This window comes from Pollicipes pollicipes, unplaced genomic scaffold (genome assembly GCF_011947565.3).
Source record: "Pollicipes pollicipes isolate AB1234 unplaced genomic scaffold, Ppol_2.1 Scaffold_2555;HRSCAF=2994_pilon_pilon_pilon, whole genome shotgun sequence".
NCBI classification, from domain to species: Eukaryota; Metazoa; Arthropoda; class Thecostraca; order Pollicipedomorpha; family Pollicipedidae; genus Pollicipes; species Pollicipes pollicipes.
In genome coordinates this window covers 30,884,137-30,911,633 of record NW_023596136.1, presented here as the reverse complement: position 1 = coordinate 30,911,633, position 27,497 = coordinate 30,884,137, and the positions used below count along the sequence as shown (strand labels likewise).

General features: G+C 56.8%; 1 protein-coding gene across 1 annotated transcript; it reads left to right on the top strand.

Annotated features, from left to right (window-relative positions):
• Nucleotides 1-1,956: 1,956 nt before the first annotated feature.
• On the top strand, nt 1,957-27,497 carry LOC119100285 (sprouty-related, EVH1 domain-containing protein 2-like). The gene is made up of 7 exons (XM_037223395.1): nt 1,957-2,100; nt 7,535-7,727; nt 19,795-19,963; nt 25,157-25,281; nt 25,324-25,347; nt 25,900-26,016; nt 26,047-27,497. Exons 1-7 carry the CDS (start codon nt 1,994-1,996, stop codon nt 26,632-26,634), a joined length of 1,323 nt encoding a protein of 440 aa, XP_037079290.1. The 5' UTR covers nt 1,957-1,993; the 3' UTR covers nt 26,635-27,497.

The window sequence follows — 27,497 nt, the reverse complement described above, 5'->3', positions numbered from 1 at the left end:
TAGTTATGGGTGGTCATGTGCAACGGATGCCATCTTTATCGTTATCTTAGGAGCATACGGATAATGACTCGAGCTTGCTATATTCCCCAATTGGTAACATCAGCACAGATTTTTTGGATGAGGCGATGTCGCAATATCCTGTACCATCTATTTGCATGCGAGACAACTATGAGCTTGTTAGAGAATTCACGCTGAGCAATGCCATCGTGAAATTAAATGATTAACCATCAGTACATTGTTCAGTGAATTTTTGAGGAACGTTATGTACATAAACAAGACAGTAGTAATAGCCTTATTACTGGAAGAAAAACCAGGGGAATGGAGATACAGATGTGTCGATGTTTTGGTAATATGCCTGTATTGAAACGAATAGCAGAACTAAATTTAATTAAAAAGCCTGCCTAAAAGAACCAACTTGTGCTGCTCGTTTTGATGAAGGCGCGTCAAAATATCAAGGCATGTAAAGATTATTTCCTTTTTTTCTTGGAGGAATAAGGCTATTACTACTGTGTTATATATGATTTCACCATGATGCTGTTGTTGGTCGCAATATTGCGCTTTGAGGAGGAAGGCATTGCCGATAGGCATGGTGTCTGAAGCTCAGTGTTACAACTCCATGTGGTGATCCGGTGCTTTACCGTACCTCAATTACATCAATATTTTCCGTCTAACGTATTGCAAAACATCGTGGCCGAAGCCAAGTCAAAGGTACTACGGTCTTAATTGGAGAAAAATACCGTAACTTCGTTTTCTTCAAATGTTTTTAAAATTTGTGGTTGGTCTTCAGCTGCTGTTATGCGGCGGCAGTCATGTGCTCATTGCTAGTTCTGGAAATTGGCATAGTGTCAGTCAAAAAAGCCTCCCTTCCAGGGGTGTAATTGTTTGGTCCCACTTCTGGAAAGGAACCTGAGTATGTCGTCCCTACGCCCGGTATCTTCAAATATTTGGCATAGCTCGTGCGGAAATTAGTGCACTGGCGCGCGAACTGGGGGAGGGAAATTATGGGTACAACCGCACCTGCATGCGTCTTATTTTCCGAACCTTAACCTGTGGTAATTGCATGACGTTGTGTGGCAAATAATACCGAACGGTTTGCCGTGATTGTCTCCAGCTCAGTGCGTATATGTGTGTTAGTGGGATGTTGGTGTGTGATTGTGTACGTGCGTCCCGTGCGGTGCAAACTCTAGGGTGCTGCCATCACAGCAACACACCTAAATACTGAAGCGGGCGCTTTGTTCTGCTCCTCAGTATGTTATGGTATTGCCGGTTAGTTAATAAGGTCTTAACCATTATACGCCCGAGTACGCGTAATCGCTTTGCGCCAAGTCTATATGTCGGAACGCGCCGCTCTGACAGTATACTGGACGCGCATTGACTAGGCATTCGGGACGCCTGAAAGCCTGAATCATCTTCACTGAATGAGCAGCGCTGCGTGACGGCCGGCGGCCATGCTGCCGCAGTGGAGCCGTCGCGCCGCCCGGTAACAGGGCGAGAACGACCGGCCGCTCGGGTCACGCCGCGCCCGTCCGCCACCGTGTGTACCTGTTACCCGGGCAATGGCGGCCGGGCGGCGCGGCGACGGCGGCGCCGCTCGCTCGCTCACCCAGGGGCGGGGCGAATGAATGAGCTCGGGGGGCGGCGCGGCTGGCGCGCGCTGCCCCGCCACCTGGGCATGAATGGACGCCGGCGCCGATCGATACGGCGCCGGCCGGCCGGGCCCGCGCGCCGGAAACAGCCCGGCCGGAAGCGTCGCCGCGGCCGGACGGAGTGGAGGCTCGCGCCCCGCGCCCGCGGCGCACCGGCCCCGCGCGTCCCCTGTCCGGCGCCCCCCCCCCCCCTCTCCCCACCCCGCGCGCCGGGCCCCCCCCCCGGCCCCTGCCTGCCCCGCCCCCCGCCGCGTCCGCCGGCGCACGCGGCGGTCGACGGCGGCGGCGGCGGCAGACGCGCTGTGACGTGACCGACGCGCGGCCGGCGATGGTGCGTCCGACGTGCGATGGGCGACAGTGGTGAAGCCATGCTGGAGATCACGGAGAAAGTGAAACGACACCTGCGCCATCTCTCCAGCTCGAGCTCCACCTCCAGCGCGTGCAGCGCCTCAAAGTGGGTGACCGGGAGTCGACTCGCCTGGAGGTCATCATGGCAGGATGGGGCCGATAATTTTGTTCTGGACGCAGCAGTACTATTGGTTTTTTGGCGTGTGGGCTTCGGAAGTGGTTGTCATTTAGTTTGGCTGGTGTCGCTCGCATCTATATATGTGTTAGGTGGTCTGAGATATAATCATAATTTGTCATGCATAACGTTCCAATTACAAATTTTACAAATTATTCTGCTATTTAGAACATTTTTTGCCACATTTTTACACATAGCAGCTAATCTGCTAAATTATCGGCTAAAAAACAAATATTACCGTCGCGGCGTATGGTGGATAGTATGGTGCTCGATTAGCACATGTTCCAGATGCGGTTTGGTGTGCAACTTATGCAGAGGCAGGCGACTTTATTTTGTCAAAAACTTAACCGCTATAAAATGTTGAACTTGCTTGAGTCTTAAAATGGGTATGTTTGCGACAAGGCATTGCCCTGGTTCACCCGCAATCCTTTGCGTACGGTTTTTTAAGTCTCTAAAGCAGTTTTCTGGGAATGAAATGCTCGTGGTATCTAACATTCCCCTGTATGCAGATAAGCATGCACGTCTTCAGGGCGTTTTTGGCTCGATTTAGTCAGCGACATAACGCTCCATCCTGATGAAGCTTGTGGCGTACTGCGTATTTTCCGCGCAAAAGAAGCCACAATTTGTTTCGGGCATCCTTTTTAGGCTTGCGGTTTATTGCTCCCATCCGTCATTGGAGGCATGCATGGCTCAGAAAGGTCAGTTTCAGGTATTTCGTTCATGGACTGTCATGGACGAATGCTTCATTCTGTAGCGTTAAAACTGGCGTTGCGATGTAATGCATGCATGTCAGATACCCTAAGAATTTGTTTCGCTTTGAAAAAACGCATTAAGTTTTGGTGAAAAGATTGTTTAGCTTCTTTGGCAGTTTTATAGCGACCCATTCTTGGCATAGGCTCTTTGAATCTGCAGTGGCTGATATAGAAGATGGCTTTCAATTGGCTGAATCAGTCACGTCTGTCGGCTATGAGCCGATGGCAACAGAGTAACGAAGAAGATTTCCCAGCGTTTCCAACCAAACGCTGATAAATTGAGCGATTCCAAATAATACTCATGTAGGTTATGCTAGAGTTTGTATCTAATGCCAAGTTGGGAAGGTAAGATAATTATGTACGTGATACCAAAAAGGAAACGGATTGGGCCGGACGCGTTAAAAAGGTCTTACAGCTGATTAGTATCATTGTTATGTTCGTCGTTCCTAAGATTCTAGCAGACGGGACGGTTCATTGACGCAATATGGGCACGCTGCATTAGATCAAAGTGGTAATGGTCAGCGTACTGGAGGCACGCACAGTTTTTGAGTGGGTGTTGGTCTTTATGACTGGGCTACATGTATGTGTAGTTTTGTTTTCGTTGCCGAGTATACAACAGTGTTGAAGGCAATAAGCTGTTTTTGATGGGATAAAAGCAGCCATTATCCCGGCTGCCGTCGGTGCGTGCCCCGCTGGTGGTACCGGGTCCTGCTGGTCCCCGTGCCCTGCTGGTGGCATCGAGTCTAGTGTAACCTCAGCGAATGGCCGGGTGAAATTCCCAGCCAAGGGCGTCACACTTCCGTTCGCAAACGGACGTCTGATTAAGCGAAACTAAAGCTGGTCCGATTCCCAACCGCAGCGCGTAGGCAGCTGTAGCCTCACCGGCTGGCCGCAGCTGTCGATGGATGGGGGATCGAAGTGTTACGCGAACTGGACTTGTTTCCGGCGCATGGGCCGAAACGGTACGGTCCAAACCCAGCGTGAGATGTTTGGCTCCATTGAACTCGCCGAAGGAAGGAGCACGCGCACCGCTAGCGACCGTGTCACGGCCTGGCTGCTGACGTCACAAATCCACCGAAGTACGACGGATACGCCTGTGGCAAGCGTGTCTCATAGGTCGGCGGACCTCCAGTTGGGTGAAGCCAGCGTCCAGACCACAGGATGCTTGGTGGCTTATCGAGGAGTGATAAGTTTTCAGGATTTTCGAGCCCGATTTGTCAGTCACACAATTTGTGTGACTGAATTTGCAAAGATGAAAAGGAAAACAATCATGCGTTGTTCGAACTTGACTGCGCGCGGTGACCCCGAAGTGGCTGCTGCGCACAGTGACGCGTCTCCGTAGCAACATCACTCTTCGTTCTTTTCCCAGTGATTTTGTGCATGTCTTATGTGCATGTGTGCATGTGATTTGTGCATGTCACTCTGACACCCGACTGCCGACATCCGGGCTGGTTTGGACCCGTGCAGTGCCGACGTATTATAACGTGAAGTTTTACGCTTCCCGCTGTAATCAAATGGGATGAAATGGGATGATTACTTTTGGTCGTGTCGGAATGCTTCAGATGTGCAATGTTCCAATGTTTTGGTATGCCTGATCAAAAAGCGTGCGTTCAAATGCATTGAATAATGCGGTTCACCTCGTACACACAATTATACTAGTTGACGGTTAGTCATCTGGCAGTGTTACATGGTACCTGGAACAGTGGTCAAAATATTGTCTGCTTTTGTATCAGTGCAGTCCTCATAATGGCGAAGTTCCTCAAATGTTTCTAAGGTATTTTCACTTCTGAAACCCCACCTTTTCAATTGTTGCATCTTACTGTTTAGACGCACACAATATTGTTAACCTTCAGCGTTTTTTTGTGGCGTCACCCATCTACCGCCAGAGAATCCGCTGGAGATTGCGTTAGCGTTACACCACTCCAACCGCACAGACTGTATGTTTATCTGTTGAAGACTGCTCAGCACTGGGTTCTCGTTTTGATTCAGGACTGTTTGTGCTCCCACCGCCTCGGAATCGCGCAACATGAGCGTCGTGGGCCATTGGCACACTTCTGGTGTGGCGCGGGGGGATTTTCCTCAGAAATGGGCACGCGCCGGCGTCCTTCCTTGCGAGGTCGCCGCCGCCGGCCATTGTTTTGGGACCGTTAGGGGAGGCATTTTGGACCCATTCTTTTCATTCGACTCCGCAGGCGTTACGTTGTATTTCCAGGTAATGAAGCGCCGTCGTCCCCCACGTCCCCGTGTGGCGCTGCCCCCGCCGAGAGTGCCTGGGCGGCGCCGTCCGCGAAGCAGCAGTTGCCATGACACAGGCCGACCGCGGTGCCAAGACCAGCGGGCGTAAGGCGCAACGTTCCCACTATTTCGGTATATCCGTCGACCGTTGGCCGGCTTCATAAGCCTTCGTAATTCGGAAATTGGCCGGGCTATTTCAATAGGCGGGCGGCGGCTGAGTGTGCCGTCCGGCGGCGCCGCTCATTTGGCCGGCGGCTAATAGGGGAGGCGTCCCGTCAGCCGGCGGCGGCGGCCCGAGGTCACGACCCGGCCTGGCCGGACCGCGGCGGCCGGCTGGCTCCGCGCGAGCGCGCCGCCAGCGCCGGCGGCGACTGGTTGGCCTGGGGCCGGGGTCAGGCGGTGACGGCGGGCTTGGGGACGCGCCGCCACCGGGCGCACTGGTGCTCGCTGCCAGCTGCTCCGGCGGCGCGTTGATGACTGGTTTGGCGGGGCTATTTGACCCGATGCTGAAGTCGCGCAGCCCGGGCCAAGTGAGCCGAGCAAGGGCTGCGCGGCGACGTCACCACCGCGCCGCGTCGGTGACGGGCCGTCCGGCGGGCCCACCGTCGTTGAACGGCGTCGGAGTCGGCAGGCACGGCGTCACTGGCGGCCCGCTACCCCCCCCCGGCGATAGCGCTGTCACGGTTGATAACATTGCACGCGCCAAATGCCGGGAGGGTCTGTCCGTCTGACTCACCGCTGCGTCACACTTGATATGCGCACGTGGCGGACAGCGCGGCTTATTGGCCAACACGGCGGCTGGCGGGGCGGCCACCTACGCGTCAAGGCGCGGGCCGCCCACTAAGCAGCTGATACCCGCTAATGACAGGAAATCTGACCGAGTGCGCGCCGGCCTTATACATTATTGCTACGGATGGCAAGCGATCCAAGTGATATATCTTCAGCGCTGCGTTTGTGTGCGGCAGCCCACGCCACAGAGCGCGTGGGCTGCTGCGAGCCGCGCGTCGTCTTATGTTCGGGGCCGTGATGGCGACTGCCGTCAATCCGGGTACCGTGTCGGACTCTGACGCCGTGCCCTCGGGGCTGGAGGCTCGGCCGTGGGGGTCACTCTGGCCACGGGAATCGAGGTGTGCTTACCACCCCGTGCGGAGTAGCCACACTGCTGCAGCTACAATCGCCGCCGCACCCGGACGACCCGTTCCGTGTCAATAGCAGGGCTGGCCGACGTCATTAATGGACCTCGTCCAAGGCAACGCCCGCAAGCGAAACGTCTAGGCTCGTGACGAAGGGAGACATGCCCGCCCCCATTTGGCTGAGTCCGCGCGCATAGTCTGTTCCTGCAATCTGCCTGCCTGGCCGTGTTATCGGGGGTCCAGGAATGCGGGATCGTCCTTCAACGACTGATCTTGATGTTTGCGGCATGCTCCGCGGACGCGCCATGTCAAGCCTGTGGTAAATTAAGCCCTGCCAACGCGGATCTTTTTCATTCGGTGTCGTACCTGAGCTGTGGTATATTCATCGGACGCAATTTTGTAATGACATTGAGCCATATGCTCTGCCTTTTTCTAGCTATGCTGTAGTCTGTGCCTACTGACATTTGTAACCATAGAAGTGTTCAGTATTGTGGCCTCGTGCTGTAGCAGGTACAAGTGTATTTTTGTCCTGCCAGCTGTATCCTTGATCGTGTATTGGAGCTCCCTATTCAGACAGTATACACCCGGCTACTAACTTCGTAGAACAGACAGCGCGCACACCGTCGCTACTTGGCACTAAATGACTGTGGCAAGACATCACACATCAGGCTCGGCGGACTCAGCGTGACAGAAATAGCTTCCCTGATAACTTTTCCCCAGTCTGCCGGTTGTTGGACGCGCACAGTTTCTGGCGCTGTCCTTTGGCCGTGACGGTGTGCCGTGCTTGTCGTTCTCACAGAGTATGCCGTGACCGTACGACGACGCACGTAGGACGTGGCAGAGAATCTGTGCCGCGATTGCGTGAACGCGTGGCGCTCTGCATCTGTCGCAACTCTTCCGGTATGTTGGGCGCGGTCTCCCCGTCGTCGGTCGGCCGGGTATGCAGTTCCACCCACAGTCGGCGGCCATCCGGGCAGCTTTTGCTCACGGACGCCGTGTGACGCACTGCGTGGAGAAGCTCCTGGAAGCCCCAGGTCGGCGTCGTCACGGGTGACGCGCGCTCCACATCCTCGCGAGGTGGCGCGTCGTGCCGTGTGCCGGCCACCTAAGTCCCGTCAGCGCGCGCCGGCGTCCCTGCCGCTGTGTCGCGCCGCCGCCGCCGCCGCCGCCGCCGCCGCTGCGGCGGCCCGACCTGGGTCGGGAGCTGGCGACCGCTGACGCACCGCGCACCTCTCTCTGTTGCAGCGGAGGCAGTCTGGTACTAGTGCAGGCCCAAGTGATGATGCGGGACGACAACATGGGCGGCTGGCTGCCGATGGGCGGCTGGGGCCTCTCCAAGGTCTCGGTGCGCAAGCGGCACCCGCGCTACGAACACGTCAACGCAGAACACCCGAAAACGGAGTACATGATCTTCGGCAAGCGCATCAACGACGGAGTGGTGAGTACCCGCCGTCTGCTGGCTGGTGCTCTTCGGGATGTGGCGGTGGGCGTGGCGCGCACCTGCCGGGCTCACAGGCGCCTGCTACGGCGTCAGCAGAGCACGTTGAACGCCCAGGGCCACAGCTCGCCTGCTGTGAAGTGCTCACGATGCTCGCAGCTGAACGGCACGTGTGGAAATTTGGGTGAGGAAGGCTGTTATATAAACAATTTGTTGACAGATGTTGTAGCACCTGTTGAAGACAATCAAAGCACAGGGACGGGAAGGTAATAGCTGATGGTACTCCTCACCCTCAGCCTGTCCCGCTACCATTTGCTCGTCTAACTTAAAACAAGGCTCACTGGAATGCGATCTGCGTGGAGCATCAGCTCCCCCAATCATGCTCTGAGCAGGGCTGGCAGCAACCAGCTGTGACAGTTCCTGCCATCTTCTTTCTACCGGTTGAAATCGGCCGGCAGAAACTGTGGGTGCCGAAAGCCGGCAGAGACGGACAACGACTGAAGTCGGGCGGGGCATATCATCATGCCAATTTTGGGAACGAAGCAGCATGATAAGATCAATGAGGCATTATTTAGCATTGCCAGTGTTGAAATACCGGAGGCAGGTTGCAGGGAGCCTTCTGATGTGGCGGCACGTGTAGCTTGACAGGCCGTTCTATATGCCGAACGGCTAACGTTTGTAAGGGACGGGTACAGCGCAAGACAGACCGGATGTGCATAAAAGACAACAGAACAACAGGCGGCTGCGTCCTTTATGTCGCCCAGCGCCAGCAGTGCACACTTCGATGTCGTCGGCAGTAGAATTCCGAAGATTTAGTGTGTCATAGCACTAGCAGCGACTTTTCACGCACTGGGCGAGACCAACAGCGAACAGTGCAGGCAGTATCCCAGCGGCCAGCAGTAAGACAGTGTGCCGCGCGAGGTGAATCTTAACTGCGCAGCAAGCGGCAAGTGCGGTGTGAAGCTAGTCGGCGCGGGCCGAGGAGCGAAGCACTCTCCGACCGCGTAGCGGGGGGGGGGGGGGGCGGAACCTAGCTTTGACAGGCCGGCTGCTCGCCGGCGGCTCCAGTTATGATTGATATAAAGCGAGATTCAGTTAGGCCTTGAGTTTTCGTCAGCTGTTCATACCAGTTGTGATTGACTAAAAAACGGTGAGTGACATAAATTTGTTTCAACGTGCTGAAGTGGCGGGTCCCTTGTCGTTCAGATAAGGATGAATGCATCCAACTAGGTGAAAATGTCAGCGTGTTGAAACGCGTGGGTCCCGTATTTTTAACACTCAGGATGCATGTATCCAATCAGATGAGTGCGAAAAGCAGTGCGCGTTCCGTTTGAGCTGTTCATGAATGACCCATAAGATTCTTTGGTTTCCTCATGCCAGTTGTCACACGGACACGATATAGCCATTGAAGTTGGCGCGACCCGAGGCCCAAATCATCATCACCATCTCAGTAATCATATGTAAATAATTGTGTTGTGTCGCATTTAATTAATGTGCGCTGTTCCCACGGGAAGATAGGAACGGCGCATTGATGCCTCCTGTCATTATCGCCGTTCTGCGCATCAAAACTCATTCAAAGTGCGCATCATTTTCCAACAGAAGTCCATGTCCCATTGAAGACGGCTTAAAAATACCTTCCACCGATACCGGTTGACAAGATGCTTCCGGATGTTTCCACATGCTCCTCTAGAGTGTACTGCTGCTGCATTTTAGATGTGTTTGCAGATTGTGCCGTATTCCCCGGATGTTGCCGATGCAACCGCGTACCTCGCTCAACGTATTGCCGGGCGGAATCCACCTAGTTGCTTCGAAACCCGTAGCGCTTCGCGTTTCTTGAGACGTGCAGTTTGCCAGAAGCGCTCGGCGAGCATAAGTCACGTGTCAATGGATGTGGATCTCCCGATGCTTGTGGTAGCTGTTGTTCTCACCCGATGAGCGAACGGCAGAGACCCGGTTAATGGAAGCCGGACGGCATGCGAGGAAGCGACGGCATGAGAGGCTCACGTCGCGCCAGTCCGGTGGAGTGGCTTACTCAGTAGCGACTGCCATTACGTGGTATGCGCCGGATGTGCCGTTGGCTCCTGGCACCGCTGGAAGGTATCGCCGACTCATTGCGCCACTGCTCCGTGTCACCTCAATGTTAACATATATTTTGTTCGTAACATTTTGCTTCTGAGTAAGGCCGTGGTAAATAGACGTGGTACGATCCCTCATCGTCGTGAACCACGTGGACACTTCTTGACCATCTTTGGTCATGAGGCTTACTTTTGTCTTTGAGGTCGAGGCACGCTGTTGACGTACCGGACGTCCAAGGCACCAGATTGCACCAGGAAGCCTACCGCCTCTTAATCGGTCCGATTTTTGGAACTGCTAGTGGGTTTTGGGCCTCTTGTTTGCTGGTGCGTTCTAGACCTTACCATGTTCTCTGATCTGTTGTAGCTCCTCCAGAGCTACGTTTTCGCATTGCACGCACCGTTAGTATACCCGACCTAAGCCAGACCTTATCTTTTTGATAATTCTCATCATTGATTGGGTTATGGCGAAAACCACGCATTGATCCGCCCGCGTTGCCGTTAGTGCTCCGTACGTCATCAATTGATCTGCATTATGTACAGAAAGATCACCCTTGTCTTTGCTGTAGCTAGCTAGAAACAATGGGAATATTAAAAAATGCATTCTGTTTCTCTGGCACCATATGTCCTCTGGGAAGTTCTGTGAATCCAACTTATGGAGGGAAACTACTACTAGTGAAACACCTTGTTTTTCCACAACTTTGGGCCTTTTATCTAAAAATGACTCCCATCATCCATCACCATCGCGTTGTGTACGGGATAGTGTCATGAGGCCCCACGCGCGCGATCGAGTCCGGTCCCTTGTCATAACATTCTCAGTGTGAGCACCAGACTATCACCGGTAATGCAGAACACTCGAAATGCGATTTGTGGGGCCTGCGGGCAGCCGCGGTGCCGTGTCTGATCATGGGCAGGGCGCACCGACTGCGAGGCCGTGCTCAAGAGCATCTGAAGAAACTACATGGCATGTGTCCGAGTTTGCCGGCTCGAAGCGAAATTTCCTGCGAGGAACAGGTCGATGATTATTATGTGTGGCAACAAACACTTGCTACTTGAGATACCAACCCGCATTGCATTGAAAATTAAAGACGTTATCAGTGTTGAGCGTAGCGTAACCAATAGCTTCTTATAATATGGAAATGTATTGATTACATGCTCTACCAGTCATCATAGCCCATCATTCTTAATCATATACCAAATTCATTGTTCGTACAAATGGAGGCTTGAGCATCGAGACTCCCCTTACAACATGCTCTGCAAAATGTGCCGCAAACTCAAGGAAGAACCATTGGCCTACTCAGCGTGCCTTTCCCTCGGTAAGGCTTTCCTAAGGCCGCGCTAGAGGTAGGGAAAGTGATTCGTCGGAGGTTGGGAAATCATTTGCATGAACAATAAAGTTACTTCGCTTGCGCGATCTCTACACTAGGGATAAACGTCTTTTTTGCCTTTCAAAACATCTTATACATAACAAACTAGTGATATGGTTGTCATCTGTCTCCTAAAACTGGTGGTCTTTCAAATTACCTATTTGATGCGTCGGTCAGAAAGATCAGGTCGATCAGATCGTCGTATGGCCAGATTGGTGCTGTTTGGTTGCAGTAAGCTGCCTCCGACCCCACCTCGGTGGCGTGCAGTAGCCGCCTGTGCACGTCTGTTAGCACGCCTACTGCTCCGTTTCTCCCAGCACTTGCCCACGACTAGGTCTCTGTCAAGCTGACCATCTCTCGTCGCTAGTGGCGCACTAATAACCTATACCATGGCTCGTAGATCATCCACCAGAAAGCTGTTCGGCTAACATTTTCCACGGCAAACCGCAGTGCGTCGTTTTTCGGCGGCGGAATGCAGGAGGTGCGGTAAGCAGTGATATGTCGGCCATGATCATGCTATATATGCAGCCGCGGCAGGCACGTCTGGTGTTTTTTAGCCTTGACGTGAGCCGAACGGGTGTAGGTCGGCGGACAAGTTGTGGCGATTCACACCTTGATTAGTGATGCACGACGGCAGGTGTGTGACCCCGTTACTGTTGTTTGAGTGCTGGGAGTAGGAAACATTTCATTCAGGGCGCTCCACACACTTGGTGTTTGGAAGCTTATTTGGCGCAAAATGACCTAAGTAGCCGACGCACCCTTAAATCCCAATCATCATCGAGACAGTGCTGTCACTTCATATAGCTTCGGAGAGGCCTGGAGCCCCTAGTAATTCCATCTGTTATAAAAGAAGAGATAGCACCACAATTTTTAAACTTACGTTTGGAACACCCAAACACTTGGGAAGGCATTGTCCAGGGTTTGAAGGGCAATTCTGAGAGATAGGGTAGTTTCTGTTCCTAAATTTGTGGTGTGGTCTCATTTGTCTTTTTTAAATTTTGTCTGGTACTGTAATTAGGCACTCACCACTTACGTCGCTGATAAGAACGCAAGCACCAAGTGGGGGACAACCATTGCAGCACTTTGCATTCCAAACCAAATCAAAAGTTGTTTTCACGACTATCCTTAGTATTTGTCCAACTTGATGACCTGTCCTTAATCAACTGGAAAATGCTCATTTTTTGTGAGTTGGCATAGCGGTATCGGAAAATTTACGTAGCCTATGCAACACAAATTTTCTGTGCGATGCGGCGCCTGCCTTGCATCCTGCCGTGCCTGGTTCATGCCTGGTGACATATTGGCTGGAGGCAGAGCCAGAACGGAAGCTGGCAATTCTCAAACTTGGCAACGGTGGTCAACGCGTTATCTAAACTGGTACCATGGTGCTCAGGTACACTCGGTTGACTTACGGCAAGCTTTGACAATATTTGCCGCCATTGGTTTTTATCAACCGCCTCAACCGGTAACACCCGGCTAGTAGAAGCGAAGCTTTCATCCGGAGATGCCACCATCCCTGGCTGAAGGGTTGTCGATATGCGCTTCACTCGCCATGTTTCACGCAGCTGTCACATGCGCGCGAGAAGTCGAGAAGCGGCTGGCGTCACCTTTCACGGAAGGCCCGGTACGAGGGCGATATCCGGAGGGAGAGCACGCGGAACTGCGCGGCACCCCTCCCCGAAAATAGTCGGCCCCGCCGACCGCAGACGGCCGGGCCCCGCCTCAGTCAGCGGCCCGGCATTTCCTGGGAGCGGAACCGGCCGCCGGCTTTGAAGTCGGCGCCGCCGCGCTCCTTGTCACGGCAGTGCAGCCGTATGCGCGTGAGCAGGATGTGGAGGGTTGCGACAGCATTGTGAGTGAATGAGCCCTACATTATGCGGTTTGGGTCTGACGTGACGGATAGCTGCATTCGGAGATTGTGTTAGAAGGGTGACTAGAACACCGCTATAATCAGAACAACGTGCGCTTCGGAGGGGGTCACCGCAGTATTCAGTCGTGGACATTGTACAACGCTTAATTCAAATTGTTTAAATTTTTGGGTAGTATTGTCCAGAGAAGACGATTCGCGTGATGAAGAAAATAGTTCGCAACAAGGCAAAGGGTCGGAGTAGGCCGCCCTTCCCTGCGATGTCCTTAAGGTCAGTGGTGAACTATGTAGGTGTTTGTGCAGTGCTCATGACCAGTCCCCTGAGCTGCCGGGTTGGGAGATGAACTGCATCAAACACTGCAGCTGCGCTCCTGAAGCGAGGACTCAACACGCACGGTGTCGCTAGAGTGACTGGAAAACACGCATGCCCGAATGCGCGGATGCGGAGCGGACTGGGACGCCTGACTGGCTGTGTTGGACGCAGGCCACTTCGGCCGATGGGCGGCGCGCCAGTCCGCTGGCTGTGGCTGACCTAAGCTGCATCACGCTCACGACCAATTAATTCCTTGCAGCACTTGCTGTCAGTTGACTGGGACGCCGCGCGAAGCGAGGCGGGTGTTTGTATGCCGGTGATGATGTCATGCTCCAAAGTTACATACGGAATTCACGAGGGTACAGGCCGGGCACTGATGCTTGAGCCGACGGTGCTTCGTCTTGGATCAGACCGGCCCAAGGCGTTTAATGATGTGTGTCCAGCGTCCGAATGATCGGGCAACTGTCAAAATTAATTCACCTATGTTGCACTCCGTTTGGAAATTACCGCGGTACTACACGATATCAGATAGCTCTTAAAAGCTCGCCTTCATTAGCAACAAGTGATGTAATAATATTTGCCCGATCTGCCAGGAGGAATGGGCTTCAAGGGTTGATGTAGCAGCTTTAAGCGTAGACCAACTGCCACCAGGCTCGCTTCAACAGTGTGACTGGCCCTGTCTGAATCCTGGACAATACGTTGTCTGCGGAGCCGTGTGAATCGCACGCTACACAAATAATCGGACGGAAAGTCTCTGCAACGCCCTATTTCTTGCGTAGTCCCAACCACGAGGAGGTGCCAGCAAGTGTTATTCACGCCCCGCGGCATTGCCATGAACAACGTGACCCTGATTACAATCGATGCGGTTCCGCAGCCGCGATCAGTTTCACATGACAGAGCTCGCAGCGGGACAGCGGGCCGCCGCCGGCGGTGTGTGCGGCGGTGCGCCTCGACGAGGCGGTGGCGGGCACCGGTGGCTGCTGGCGTCGGGCCGGTCTGGCCGCGTGCCCGGCCCGGCCCGGCCGAGGCGACAATGGGGCGGCCCCGGCCTGACCGCGGGCAGGCCCGCAGCAGCCGTCCTTGTCCGTCGGTGAGGGCGACGTACGGGCCGCCGCCAGCAGCGACCGTCCCCGCCAGTGGATGTGGGCCGTGTCCCAGCTGCGCACGTTTGTGGGTTTGTGGGCATACCCAGCTGTGGTTATGCCCCTGCGGCCGGCGATACTTGTCAGTCGGGGTATCGGAGTGTCGCTTTTCTTCGACACTCACTAAAACCACTGATGACTTCGCCCCTGGCGCCGTGCGTTTCGTTCTGCCTTGTAGTGCCTGACGTATTTTCCGTCACTGTCCATTTAAAGTGATTTGGTCAAGTGAAGAGGCTACTCACGCACGCAGAACGTAGATTTCGTGCAGTTTCAAAAGTCCGATGGTAGGTCCCACGCTATCAGAGCGGCGTCATGATATTGCTAATGCAGTATCTACGGACTTTGTAAGATTGAGACACGAGTCTCGTGTTAAAGGGTCGGCCGCGCGTGTCAAGACCGTGCCACTGTAGGCCTTGGTCGACGCGATCTATTTCCATCGCTCCCCGGTGCGACTGACACCACCATAGACCATCATCCATTGCCTGTTTGTAAGGCATGCCGGTTCGCCGAAGCGGCGTGAATACCGTTCCAATTCCGTCATAGAACTGCTATTAAAACTATGCAAGTCGCCGCGCGGCTATTTTTGAGTTGGAAGCGTGACGTCCGGTCAGTTAATTCGGGCCGCCGGTGGATATATTTAGCTTAAATATATGTAGGAACGGGTTTCTTTGTCAGCGTGAACCGGTGATGCTATTGTCTAACCGTGTCCCGTTTTAGGCATCGCAGCACGAATAACAGGCGTTGCGACGATGTTAAATGTGTTGAGCCTGTCCGCGGCTCATAGTGAGATTCCGCCCGGTTGGGTTTGAAACCTTTTGCCCCGGACCTGAAAGTTTTAATTTTGTTCCCTGTCGGGTCGCTGAGACGCGACCTCGTTGCCGACGGTCTTTTTATCGGAAAGGGGTGAAATCGGCGTTCTGCGAAGCGTCCTTGGCGATGTTTGCGCTGTATCGTGCTAGTGGTCTTAAAGATAATCGTTGCCCGTGACCTTTGTCAAGAGTGGTCATAGTTGGGGGTGCATTAAGTAAGACATTGCAGTCGATGTCGAATTAGCCCGCGCGACCTTGCCGTCCTGACCTGAAATTGGTGGCCTATGCCTAGGGCAGTGTGATGACAGTTCAGGGTCAAGGCGGCACGACATAGCTCAGGGTCAAGGTGGCATGCCATAGTTCAGGGTCAAAGTGGCATAAGAAGTCTTGAAAAGGCCCAAAGTAATACTTGCAAGTGCTCACGGTCCAGGGACAATCGTCAAGGAGCATTGCAAATGCAAGGTCATTGACGAACCGTGTCTTGTTAGGTCACGAGGTAACCTCAGGTGACCCCATACGACCAGTGGGAAAAGTGTTCACCTGAACCAGCCTTCTCTTCAGCACACGAAAAGTGTCGCAAAGGGGCAAAACGTGCTCTGGCCCACGTATGTTGTCGAGCTGTCGAGACGGTCGCCACAGGTATCGTAAATTATCGCAGTACACGTAGTAGATCACATACCTTTTCGCTGCCCCGTACGTCAATCTCGTACCACCCTACCAGAGCATTTTCAGACATGTTTTGTTCAGCATGGCATGGAAGTGGTGGCTCCAAAGAGTACCTTTCAGCAGCCCCAAAAGATGCCCCACTGCAGGGTGATTGCCTTTTTTGTCATAGTTCGCAGCTCGTCTGTAGTATCCCGCTTCTCGTAGGACCCAGGTCAAAGCACGACACCCTACAGAATTGACGCAGCGTAAAGAGCCATCGCCTGAGAAGGGACGGATGCTGCGTCCATCAGGACAGGCCCGCAGCTTTCCATGTGTTTGACGCTCAAGGGGTCTCTACGGGGCCTCGGGGTCTTAATTTTTTTGGCGTTGACTCTTTGGTGGTGGCATTGGCAGGATTTGTGTCCTCCCCACCGCGTCGAGCGACGCAACCGGCGAAGCGGACGAAGCCTCAGGAGCGGCCAGCTCTTACCAGCACAGTGTCTGTGCCCTCTGCCTTCGTGTTCAGATGTTCAGTGCCCGGGAATTCCGACGACGTCATCATGACAGCCGTGATGTCACGCGTGACGTCAGCCGTTAAATTGTTTAACACCTACCACATTCCGACGGCTGATAGACGTAATAGCCGGCAGGAACAGGGTTGAAACATCGTTTTCCTTCGTGTATGACGAAATGTGGCACGAGCGGTCGATTTTAGCCGCATTCGTATTCAGCAAAACCCATCATGTCGTCGAAGAGATGGCAAGTGGTCCTGCTTGGTTCCTGCTCGGCCTATTTGGCTTATTTGAATCATTGTTGATTCGAAACAGTCCGTGTCATGCGTGTTTTGTGTAGGAGATAGCATGACATGCTTGCCAGTGTTGTACCTACCCTGTGGAGCATGATCTTTAGATCTGGATAGAGAAGAAAGGTCTGGATTCTGCAGGTGGGTTGTAAAACTAGTCCCGTGTGACTGAATCCCATCACTGATCCAGTTCCGCCTGACCGTACAACAGGGTTGTCAAGCCAAAAATGACCGATCACCGATCTTCTAGGTAGCAATGGTTATCATACTGGCAATCATTGGAACATACTGGAATTCTACCTTTCAAGGCGGTGGTTATGGTCACGAGCGCCGGGAGCTCGGGGCCTTTCTTGCTGGTACCACACACAATAAAGTGTGTGCGGTACCAAAACACACATGACAATGCTCGATTGTCATCACAGCGTGCCAAGACATTCTGATTGTATGGAAAGTTTTGTGCTGTCTTGCGTTTGCTTTTGAATGAAATTGCAGGGATGAGGTCGAGCTGGTAAAGCGGATCATTTTAAGGTGCCGTGGTCCACATGACAGTGATTATAATTACTATTGGAACGTTTTACTGATTTACTGGGATGTGGAAGTATTTTAAGTCGATGCGAATGATAAAAGTTAAAAAACGACGTTATCAATGCAATAACTACGCACAACACGCCTGGAATTTAAGATGTCTCAAAATGAAAATGCCGTACGTATTCAGGGATATTTGCTACACGTGTTCAGGAATGTTTGTTATGCTGGGGTATCTATGGGTTGTGTGTTTTGAGTAATTCAGTTCAACTCGCATCTTTGAAGAGAGCAGTTTTGAGATGAGTGCCTAGTGGAACTTTGACGTGTTCTTACGTCCGCTAATAATTATTGACACGAGTTACAGGCATCGAGAGATAGGCTGGTGTTAAGTATACGTATTTCAAAGCGGGAGCTAACTTAAACTTGCCGCTTTCATGGCTTTTTTGTTCGTTTGCATTCAAAACAATAATTCGTTGATTACCTCTTGTTTACGCAAATGGCTCCACATGGGATATGTCTGGAAGCGCACCGCAACATGTCCGTGTTGCGTTAGGTGTGCCTGCTTGCTTCCCTGGCTGAGAGCTGATCGGCGACGGGCGCCGCTGGAGCGTCGAGAGAGAAGGGCGGCCGCGTCGGCGCAGTGCACGACCGCGCACGTGGCGCCCCCTGCGCGGCGGGGCGGCCGCCAGGCGGCGCGCGCCGCGGCCGCCCCGCCGTCGACACACCCGACGAAAATCGATGCGCCGCTCCGTCTGTCGCTCGCGGACGTCGTGGAGCACCCGGACAAAGCTGAGGGAGCGGGCCGACCGGCGGCGGCCGGTCGGCCGACCGAGCACGTCGGCCGACCCAGCGGCCCGGCACGGCCCGGCTCCGGCCGCCAGGTGCGGTTTTGCGGGCGCGGGCGGCACGATTGAGAATTGAGCGCGGCGACAGCCAGCCGGCCGTATCCACGCGCGGCGGCCATATGTGCGCGCCGGTGGCCGGCCGGTCCGCGTCGCTTCGCTCGCCGCCGCGGCCGTCTGTCGGCGCGCGACGCGCCGTCGCCGGCGGGCCTAGATGGGCCGGGCGCGTCGCGACAGAACGTTCGCGGTGTATGTTGAGCAGCGGGCGCCCGGGCCCGGCGCCGTGCCGCGCTGGCTGTCCGGCCACCGTCGACGGCGCCGACGCGGCCCGGCTGGCGTGACGGACGGGTGGGCTCCCCTGCGGCCGGCCGTCGTCGGCGGCGGCGGCCGCTGATGGCAGGCGGCCAGCCGGCCTCCCCCGCGCCCCTTCCGGCGTGCCGTGACGTCGGCGGCGGCAGCGGGGGCGGCGGCGTGCCGCGCCCGGGGGAGGGGCGCCCGTCAGGCACGCCGCCATTGGCGCTGCGCTCGGACCGGCGGCGGCGGCGACGCACCGGCGTGCCCGCTGACCCGACGCGGCGGCCGGCAATGGCTGCCGAGCGCCGCACGCCTGCCGGCCGCCGGGAGCTGCACTGAATGGCCGGCGGTGGGATAGCAGGGCCAGGTTATTCTGCAGGGGCTGCTCCCTAGCCGATGGTGGGCACGCCATGCCCGGGCTCACGTTGACGCTAGTTACGCCATGTCCAAGCTCACGCCGACGCTGGTTACGCCATGCCCGAGCTCACGCCAACGCTGGTTACGCCATGCCCGAGCTCACGCCGACGCTGGTGAGGCCATGTCCACGCTCACGTCAATGCTGGTGACGTCTTGTCCCAGCGCACGCGTTGCAGACTGTGTCGAGGCTTGTTTGAAGCGTTTTGGTCTAAGAAATAGTTCCAAAACAAGCTCGAACGTGTTTAAGGTGCTTCGACGACACCATACATGTATACTTCAGAGTATGTGCGGACACGGTTGTGGTCCGCCCAGAGTTCTCGTCGTTTCGAACATGGCTATGAATGGGCGTCGATCCGCCGTTCTATTCGGCCAGGCTGTTTCTAAATATGGATTGGCTTCACCTCCGTGGGAGGCTATATCCGTGACCACTTCCACAGATTTAGTTGTTTCGGAAACCTCGCCAATAAGAGCCGACCGCGATAAATGAAAGCCGGTCGTTAAATCTATTTTTGTCCGTGCTGCCCGTTATTTACGCGAACTTTCAGGTTCCGAGCCGAGTATAGATACCTGAACTTCGCAGAACGCGGGGTGTAGCAATTCGGTGGTGGCGACTAAGACCGACCGTGGGTATAGCCATTCATGAATCTTAATCGCGAAGCGAGGTGACGATCCGGGCTCACCGGTTTATCGGTTGCTTTAGAGACTGATTCTTTTGCTCTTTCGGTCGTAAACGGTAACGGACCCGTCGTGTAATTAAACGGAACACGTACCGACGTTCGAATGGTCATATTTTTGGCGTGTACCCTTGGGCACCGCTACGGACGGCAGGTGTTTTGGGCACGTGTGGGCATCTGGACTTCGACGCCCCCCCCCCCCCCTACACAGAAGCAAAATGAAGGTGATCTATGGCGCCCCACCATCGTCTTGGCTCCGCTTGGCTGCTGTCGCTGACGCCTCGTCTCCTTGGGCTTCCAGTCGGTACTGAGCTGCACAATCAAGAAGGATTTTGTGTACCACAAGGTGATGCCGACGTTCCACCACTGGAAGACGGGCGACAAGAAGTTCGGGCTCACCTTCCAGACGGCGGCCGACGCGCGCGCCTTCGACCGAGGAGTGCGCTTGGCTGTGCAGGATCTGCTGGACGGTACGTGGATCTGGATCCGGATCTGGATCTGCCCGCGCGCCATGTGACGCGGCGGGCGGCCGCCGTCTCCACTGGCTCCCGCCGCACGAAAGGGACGAGCGCCCGGGGCGTGCCGTGAGTTCGAGAGCCGGGGCAGGGGAGTCGGTACGGCACAGGAGGCGGAAGTAATGGGGGGGGGGGGGGATCGGGAACACGCTGTGCGCGCGCCAGGCGGAAACAGGGGGCGGAGACATTGCAGTACAGGAAGAGGAAGATCGGCGTATGGAAGAAGCGGGAAGCGGAAATGTGAGATGTCGGCGTCCCATGCGGTGTGCGGGAGACGCCGCGCGGGGGCTCGGGTCGCTCAGAGCGAGGCGTCGCACGCGGCAGTGTTGGAGGTGGCGCTGAGCCCACGCGGAACAGGTGGGGGAGGAGGGGGGCGCAAGTCGCCGGGCGTAACCTCCGGCGGTGCACGCCACTGTGACGAGCGGGTCATCGGGTCACATGCGGTGCGGAGACGAGTGTGATGATTTCACGCGGCGGGCCGCCCCATCCCCGGTCGACTGGACGGGAGTGGGCACCTGCGCGGTGCCTCACGTAGTTACACCGCCGAGACCGGGTGGCTTCCCCGCGCACCGTGTCCTCGCGCCCAGGCCGCGGCCGACGCGTCCGTGGGGCCTCTCCACCCGGTGACCGCCTCCCCCGCGCTCGGGCGCCGCCGGGCACACAAGCCCACGCGGCGGCCCGCTCCCGGGGGCGCCGCGGGCACGTGGCCGGCTCGACCCCGTACTTCCGGGCCGCAGGGGCGATCGTACTGTGGTGTGACGCGCGCCGCCCGTCCTGGCGGCGGGCGCGCGCCCGCCCGGCGCCATGTCGGCCGTTACAGCCGCTACGCGTCGCCGTTCGCGCGTGAGGTGGTCTGGAGCGGACCGGCGCCCGTCCGCTGCCGCCACACCTACTCTCAGACAGTCGGGGTCGTGCGGTGTGGGGACCTCCGGGGATTTCCTAGGCCTCCGGAGTCGTTCTTGAACACGCGATCGGCGGGAAAGGCGGCCGGTTAGAGCCGGCTGACCGCGGGGCAGATGTGGTAAACAGCTGGGGGTGAGGAGAGGGATGAACGGGATCGTGCGTCTCTCGAGGGATGAGCGGGAGGTGTCTCTCCCGTCCGGACGTCCCTCCCATCCCTGCACTGGCGCCGCAGGGATGGGAGGGACGTCCGGGAGCCGGACCTATGACCGGCTGCGGCGCGGCACACGTGTAGCGAGCGCACCTGTGACTATGACTCCGCGACTGACATCTGCCGACCGGCCAGCCACCTGTGAGTCACGCAGCGCGCGGGCGGGCGTAGGGGCGGTCACAGGGAGCCGGAGTTAGGCGTAGAGGCGGTCACAGGGAGCGGGGCGGCTGGGTGCAGAGGTGAGCGCAGAGGGGGTTACAGGGAGCGGGGTGGCTGGGTGCAGGGGTGAGCGCAGAGGAGGTCAAAGGGAGCGGGGCGGCTGGGTGCAGAGGCGAGCGCAGAGGAGTCTCAGGGAGCGGGGCGTCTGGGTGCAGAGGTGAGCACAGAGGGGGTTACAGGGAGCGCGGCGGCCGGGTGCAGAGGTGAGCGCAGAAGTCACAGGAGTGAGGGCCACCATCGGGTCTGGTACCGGGAAGGGGGGGGGGGGGTCATTTTTAAGCGTTCTGTTCGGATTATCGTTGTCGACATATTTTTTTCAACTTAGCAACCATTGGTGTTGCTTTGCCAATGTTTTCGTGTATTAGGGTACACAGGCAAATGGAATATGAAGGCTTGCGTCGATAACGAGATAGCTTTCAAGTGCTGAGTTGCTGCAAGTGTGCGATATCTGCGTTGTCTTGTCCCCGTGATGTGTGGCGTTCCCGCTCGTGACGCTGTCGACTGTCGTTAATATGCTGTTCAACGACATTGGTAACGCCCGGTTTCTCTGCTCTTTCTCCTCTCGCATCCTCCTGAACAATCACATTCGGGTAAGTTGCTCTTTTATAAGTGTGGTCAGACCGTCGTCAGCCGGGCCTTTTGTCTTGCGTTCCCTGTCCCGGCTATGCGGTGTGGTGGGATGTCTTCGCTTGCTCTCTTTTATCTTTCACATGCTTTGCTGTCTGAGGTGTGTTCGAGCTGTGTCGATTCGACGAGTCTGCTGACTTCAGGCGACAGAGCGTGAGGTCTTGCCAGAAACGGCAGTATTGAGCGTCGGTACTTTTTCCCAGTTTCTCATTGTCGTGAAAAGGGCACTGGAAAGGAATGACTGTTATTTTCTGCGCAGTTAGTTTCCTAGTATGATTGCCGGCGGCAAGCACGTTGAATTAAGGAATGGCGTGCTTGTGTGACGTTCCATCATTCCGATCCAGAGGTCCCTGGTATGTTGTCACGAAAGGTAAACCGGGAGGGGGGGGGGGGGGGGACATCCGCGCCGTGGTCCCCAAGGTGACCAAAGTGGGTGTCATTTTTGAACTTCGGAAAAGCCTGAGTAGCAACTTGTGCGAGGGAATTATGTTTTAAGGCATCCCTTGAAGTAAGAAGAAACGAAATGCGATGGCGCTTTTGTTTTAGAACGCCACTTGAAGCAAAGGGAGCGAAATCCAATGCTTAAAAATGGGGACAGGTTTATGACCTTCGGCCGGCGCGGGCGGCGTATTTGATCCGCCCGTGGTTGCCATTGCGACTGCTTGCGCTCGGTACGCCACATGCCCCGAGCGTTTGTTGGCCGTCGTGTTTGTCGTTTCAATGCCACTACACTGGGGGTGGGGTGAGACGGCGTTGGTGGACTCCCGTGGAAAGCCTGGGACTGACGGGGTTCGGCACCTCGCCTCATTCCTCTCCACGCCACGGGATCAGTCCCAAATGCGGCCGACGACGTTGCTCCCCCCCCCCCCCCCCCTCCTCTCCCGACAGTGTTTTCCGTCGGCCCTGATAGGTGTTGCCGTGCCCCATACCATACCATACCCCGTGCCCCGCGCGGTGGCAGCAGGACGTGGCCGGCTGCGGAGAGGGTGTGTGGGGACAGCCTCGGACCGTCGCCTTGACGCCCGAGCGTGACAGCGAGCTGGTGTCCCGTGGCTTCGACCCCAACGTAGCGACTACATCAAACGTGCAAAAAGCAGAGGTCGTGCAGAACCGTCTGTGACGTTGTGGCGTCGAGGTGTTTGGGGCGCACCAGGTGCATTCCTATGGGGTTCCATGACATTGGTGTTTCAGCAAAGCTCTTACCGAAGTCATTGTCACGACATTCCTTCCGCTGCCAATACTTATGTACGATATTAGTGTTTCGCGATAAAACTTTTACCTCAAACTTACGCCCGATATTATTCACACTGCATAAACTTATAGTCATTGCTTAAACACAACATTATTTCTACTACGGAGGCTTTTATGCTATGTTAGTACTACACGACACAACTTTTGCCTGGAAAAAGGTATGCCCGTCATTACTTCTACCGCAGAAAGTTATGATCGTGGTGTTACATCACGTTGCTTCTACTGCCAATGCTTAGCCGCGGAGTACAATGTGCATGGACGCCGAGCAGAGAGGAAGAAAGGCTGGCAGGGAACCCCAGCGTAATACTGTAAGTATATGGTGCCAATACGAAACATTATTTATTCTTCGCCTTGATTGACGTTTAAGTAAAGGCCAGATTTGTTAGCAGAATCTCAACGACGGGTGTATCCTTTTAAATATCAGTTCTGTAGTCCTGCACCAACCCGTATAAAAGTCATGTGTAGTGAAGTGTCTGTCACTCATGTGATGTAGAAATCGTTGCAATAGAAGGCGCGTCGCGTACAAGTAGTCCCTAGAGGTTTTTCACCAGAAGTAATGTCGCGTAAAACTAATCTCATAGCAATCCTGTCCATAGTTTTTCCGTAGCACTAAGGTTGCGACACCATCCTATAGCGTTCAGCGGGAGACGCTGAAGAGGGGAGGCGAAAAATCTTTGCAATTGCACTCTGTTGTACATTAAACAATTGCCAACGCGCGGTCTCCGTGAGATGTGAAGGCATACGCGGCGTCGGTCCGCCTTGCGTTACCTGACCGCCAAGTGGGGTTACCCGAGCAAGAAGGGACCTGCTGTGAGTCGTGGGTGGATCACTCGTGCCCGGGTCCTCTAGCTCTTGTTCTTCCGTGTATCGCCTTTTCGGGTGTCGGTATTTCGTGGACATTGTCGCGGCGCAGGGTGCGGTGACTGACGAGCGCGAGATTGGCGGATTGCCACAGCATCCCGACGCGTCGACGCATCCCAGGCGACCGCGGAAGCATTCCTGCGCATGCACCAGACCAGAACACCCAGTTGGTTAAGTTTCGGAGACGCTGCCGCGTCGCGTATTGCGCATCGCGATCAAGCACGCCGGCTGCAGTCGAAAGTTTCCCCTTGTGGGCGCATTTGCCCGAAGCGGTGGGCGTATCGACGTCACGTGCACCTTTCCGTTCAGAGCACAACTCACGCCAGGCCGGCAAATAGCTACAGAGCGGCGCCGGCGCGTCACTTGGAGGCGCGCCGGCCGGCACGGCGGACCGCGGGGCGCGCCGCCGGCCGCCCACTGCCACCGAGAGCCGAGCGGGGGTCGGGGGGGGGGGGGGACGGGGCGGGGCGGTGGCCGCGCGATCGACCCGGGCCGCCCCCGCGCAGGCTCAGCAGCTCGAGCGGATATAGCCGAATTCGTGACCGCCGGCGGCTGGCCGGCCGGTCGGGGAGGATTCGGCCGCGGGCCGGCCAGCCGGCGCCCACACGCCACTCGTCCCGCACGCGCGCCGCCCGTGAGCAGCACGGACACGGGCACGGTGTCACGCAGGAGACGGCCCGGCCCGCCCCGCCCCGCCCCGCCCCGGACGGCCGACCGGGGTCGAACGTGGCCACGCCTTCGGGAATCGAACTGAACATCGCTCGTGGGCTGGAACAGCTGGGTAGGAGCGTACACACGACTGCTGTGAGACGCGTGCGGTCTCGTTTTGGAACATATGAACCACGGAGTGGAGCATGGGACCGCAGGAGTAGATCACATGACCCCTCCCTCCTGGGGTGGAATCCGTCCGTGGCCGCGATCACCTTCGGTCCGTCTGCCTTGGCGTGGGACACTGCTGACCGCCTCCGACGATGCAGCGCTGGCGCTGGCTGGTCCTGCTGTGTGTCTGTTGTCTTCTCGTGTCTGGGCTGCCCTGGCTTCGGCTGACGCGCGCAGCTGAGCTGTCGTCACTGCCCCAGGCCTCTCCGACTCGGAATCGTCACCGCTGTACGAATCGCCGACTCCGCCGACGCCACCTCCGCCGCCGGGCCGGCCACCGCCGCGGCCGCCGCCGCACGACCCGGCGCTGCCTTCGCCGCCGCCGCCGCCGCCGCCGCTACCGCTGCCGCTGCCGCACCCCGCAGATATTGGAGACAATGACGTGTTCATGGTGAGTCGCGGGCAGGATGGGCTTCACTGAGCAGTTCGAAGGAGAACATGGCAAGAAAAGCCGGCTGGTGATGTGGAAGTGAGGTCGTTTCGACCATTCGACGGGACAGGCTGGATGTTAGCGTCTTGGATTTCAACGGCCGCGACGCAGCAGCAGTCGGGGTTAGTCCCCTGGCATTCAGTGATCTCAGAAGATGCGGCCAAAAGCTCCATCGCCTCTGATTGAGAGGGTGTGTTAGCATTTTGAATAAATGGTTATCTGAAATGCAGTTTTGGAGGGTATCGCTAGGTTAGCGGCAAGAGCGGACGCCAGTTGTTCTCCAGCTACTCACCAGGTAATATTTTGTGCGTGATATCGTGGTGCACGCTGAAGCGGCCAGTTCTTCCTAATCGTTGCGCTAAACAAACGGCTGTTTGCTATGCCCGCCGTGATCTAGCTGACCCAGCTGGAGGCGCGGCCTCGGCTGCTCAGAGCGCGCCTGCAGCGCCGCGAGTAGCGCTGGTGGCGCCGCCTGGCCGCGGTCTGACGCGCGCCCGCCGCCGGCTGTTGCAGACGCTGGAGCTGCCTGTGGACCGGTACGACAGCCGCTCGTCTTCGGACTCGTCCGTGTCGCGCCAGACGGCCGCTTCGCCGCAGTCGGCGCTGCTGCACCGCATGTCGTTCGGCCCCCCCCCGGCGCCAGCGGCGCCGGCGGCCGGCGGTGGCGGCGGCGGCTCGGCCGGGCCCCACTCGGACGAGAGCGCCGCCTCTGAGTACCCGTACGTGCAGTTCGCGCGCGACAGGCCCTCCAAGCACGAGTACAGCTACCCGGCCATGGAGGACCTAGTCAAGCAGAAGGAGGCGCTGAAGCGCGGCGCGGGCGAGGTGCTGCACCTGACGCAGCCGCCGCTGCCTAGCAAGGGCGGCAAGCGGCGCGTGGAGCCGCACCGGCCGCTGCCGCGCCGCTGCCGCCACTGCCAGGAGCCGTACGACGAGGCGAGTAACGGCCGAGGCCAGTGCGAGTACGCGCCGGACGCCGTGCGGACGTGTCTGGACGCGGTGACGTGTATGCCGGCCGCGCAGTGCATGCTGTACCACTGCTGCGCCGACGCCGAGGGCGACTTCGGCAGTCGGCCGTGCGCGTGCGCGCCACGCGAAGAGCGCTGCCTGCGCCGCTGGCTGGGCCTGACGCTGCTGGCCGCGCTGCTGCCCTGTCTGTGCTGCTATCCGCCGCTGGCCGGCTGTTACCGCTGCTGCCGGCGGTGTCACGCGTGCGGCGGCAAGCACGGCCCCTCCACGCACCCGTAGTCACGCCACACTCACGCACGCGTCACGCGCGACCACAGTCACGACACACAGACACACACACAGACACACACACACACACACGGCGCCCACCGCGGCCGAGCCGCTGCGAACTCGCAAGCCGAGGGCGTGCAGCGCACACACATTCTACGTATGAACAATGCGATATATGAATAGAGAACGTATATGCGGTGAAGAGCGCAGCGTTTGTTGTTCTGCGCATGCGCCCGCCGCCGCCCGGCCACCGCCGCTGTCACTACTCTTAGAAGGCACGCGTGCGCTGTGTTCGTTATCCAAAGGGATCCCAATGTCTCGAGGGCTCAGGGGATATTGTGACGCTCTTTGGAAGCTCTGTCTTCAGTTCTGTTGATATACGCGCTCGCTGCGCCGCCTGCGCGTGTACATGAATGTGATATATGGGTGCGGCGGGGGCCGGGTCGGCCGCGAGGACGCTGGTTTTGGCGCGCGGCGCTTCTCTGCACGGCGCCCGTGTTAATTACTTGAGATCGGTCTATCCAGGCTCGGAGAGGTGGCTTTATCCGCCACGCGGACCGGCGTCGCCAGCTGTGGGCGGCGGCCGGCGCCAGGGCCGGCACCGGCAAGCTTTACCGATAGCAGTGCTGTTGAGATTGCGGAAGCGTTTCCAGAGTTGCCGACTTTGTGCGCGTTTGGCCCGCCAGGTGACGCCTCATCTCCATTGGCGCGCGCGGCCGCTAGGCGCGGTTTTATAGTTGTGACGTGTCGGTGTTGGAGTTGCGCCCACGCGAGCGCACACCCACACAACGTTGTAATGTACTCCTCATCTTTGTGAACTGGACTCATCGCTACTGTCATTTGTTCCTAAATACATGCCGCTTAATACCCGA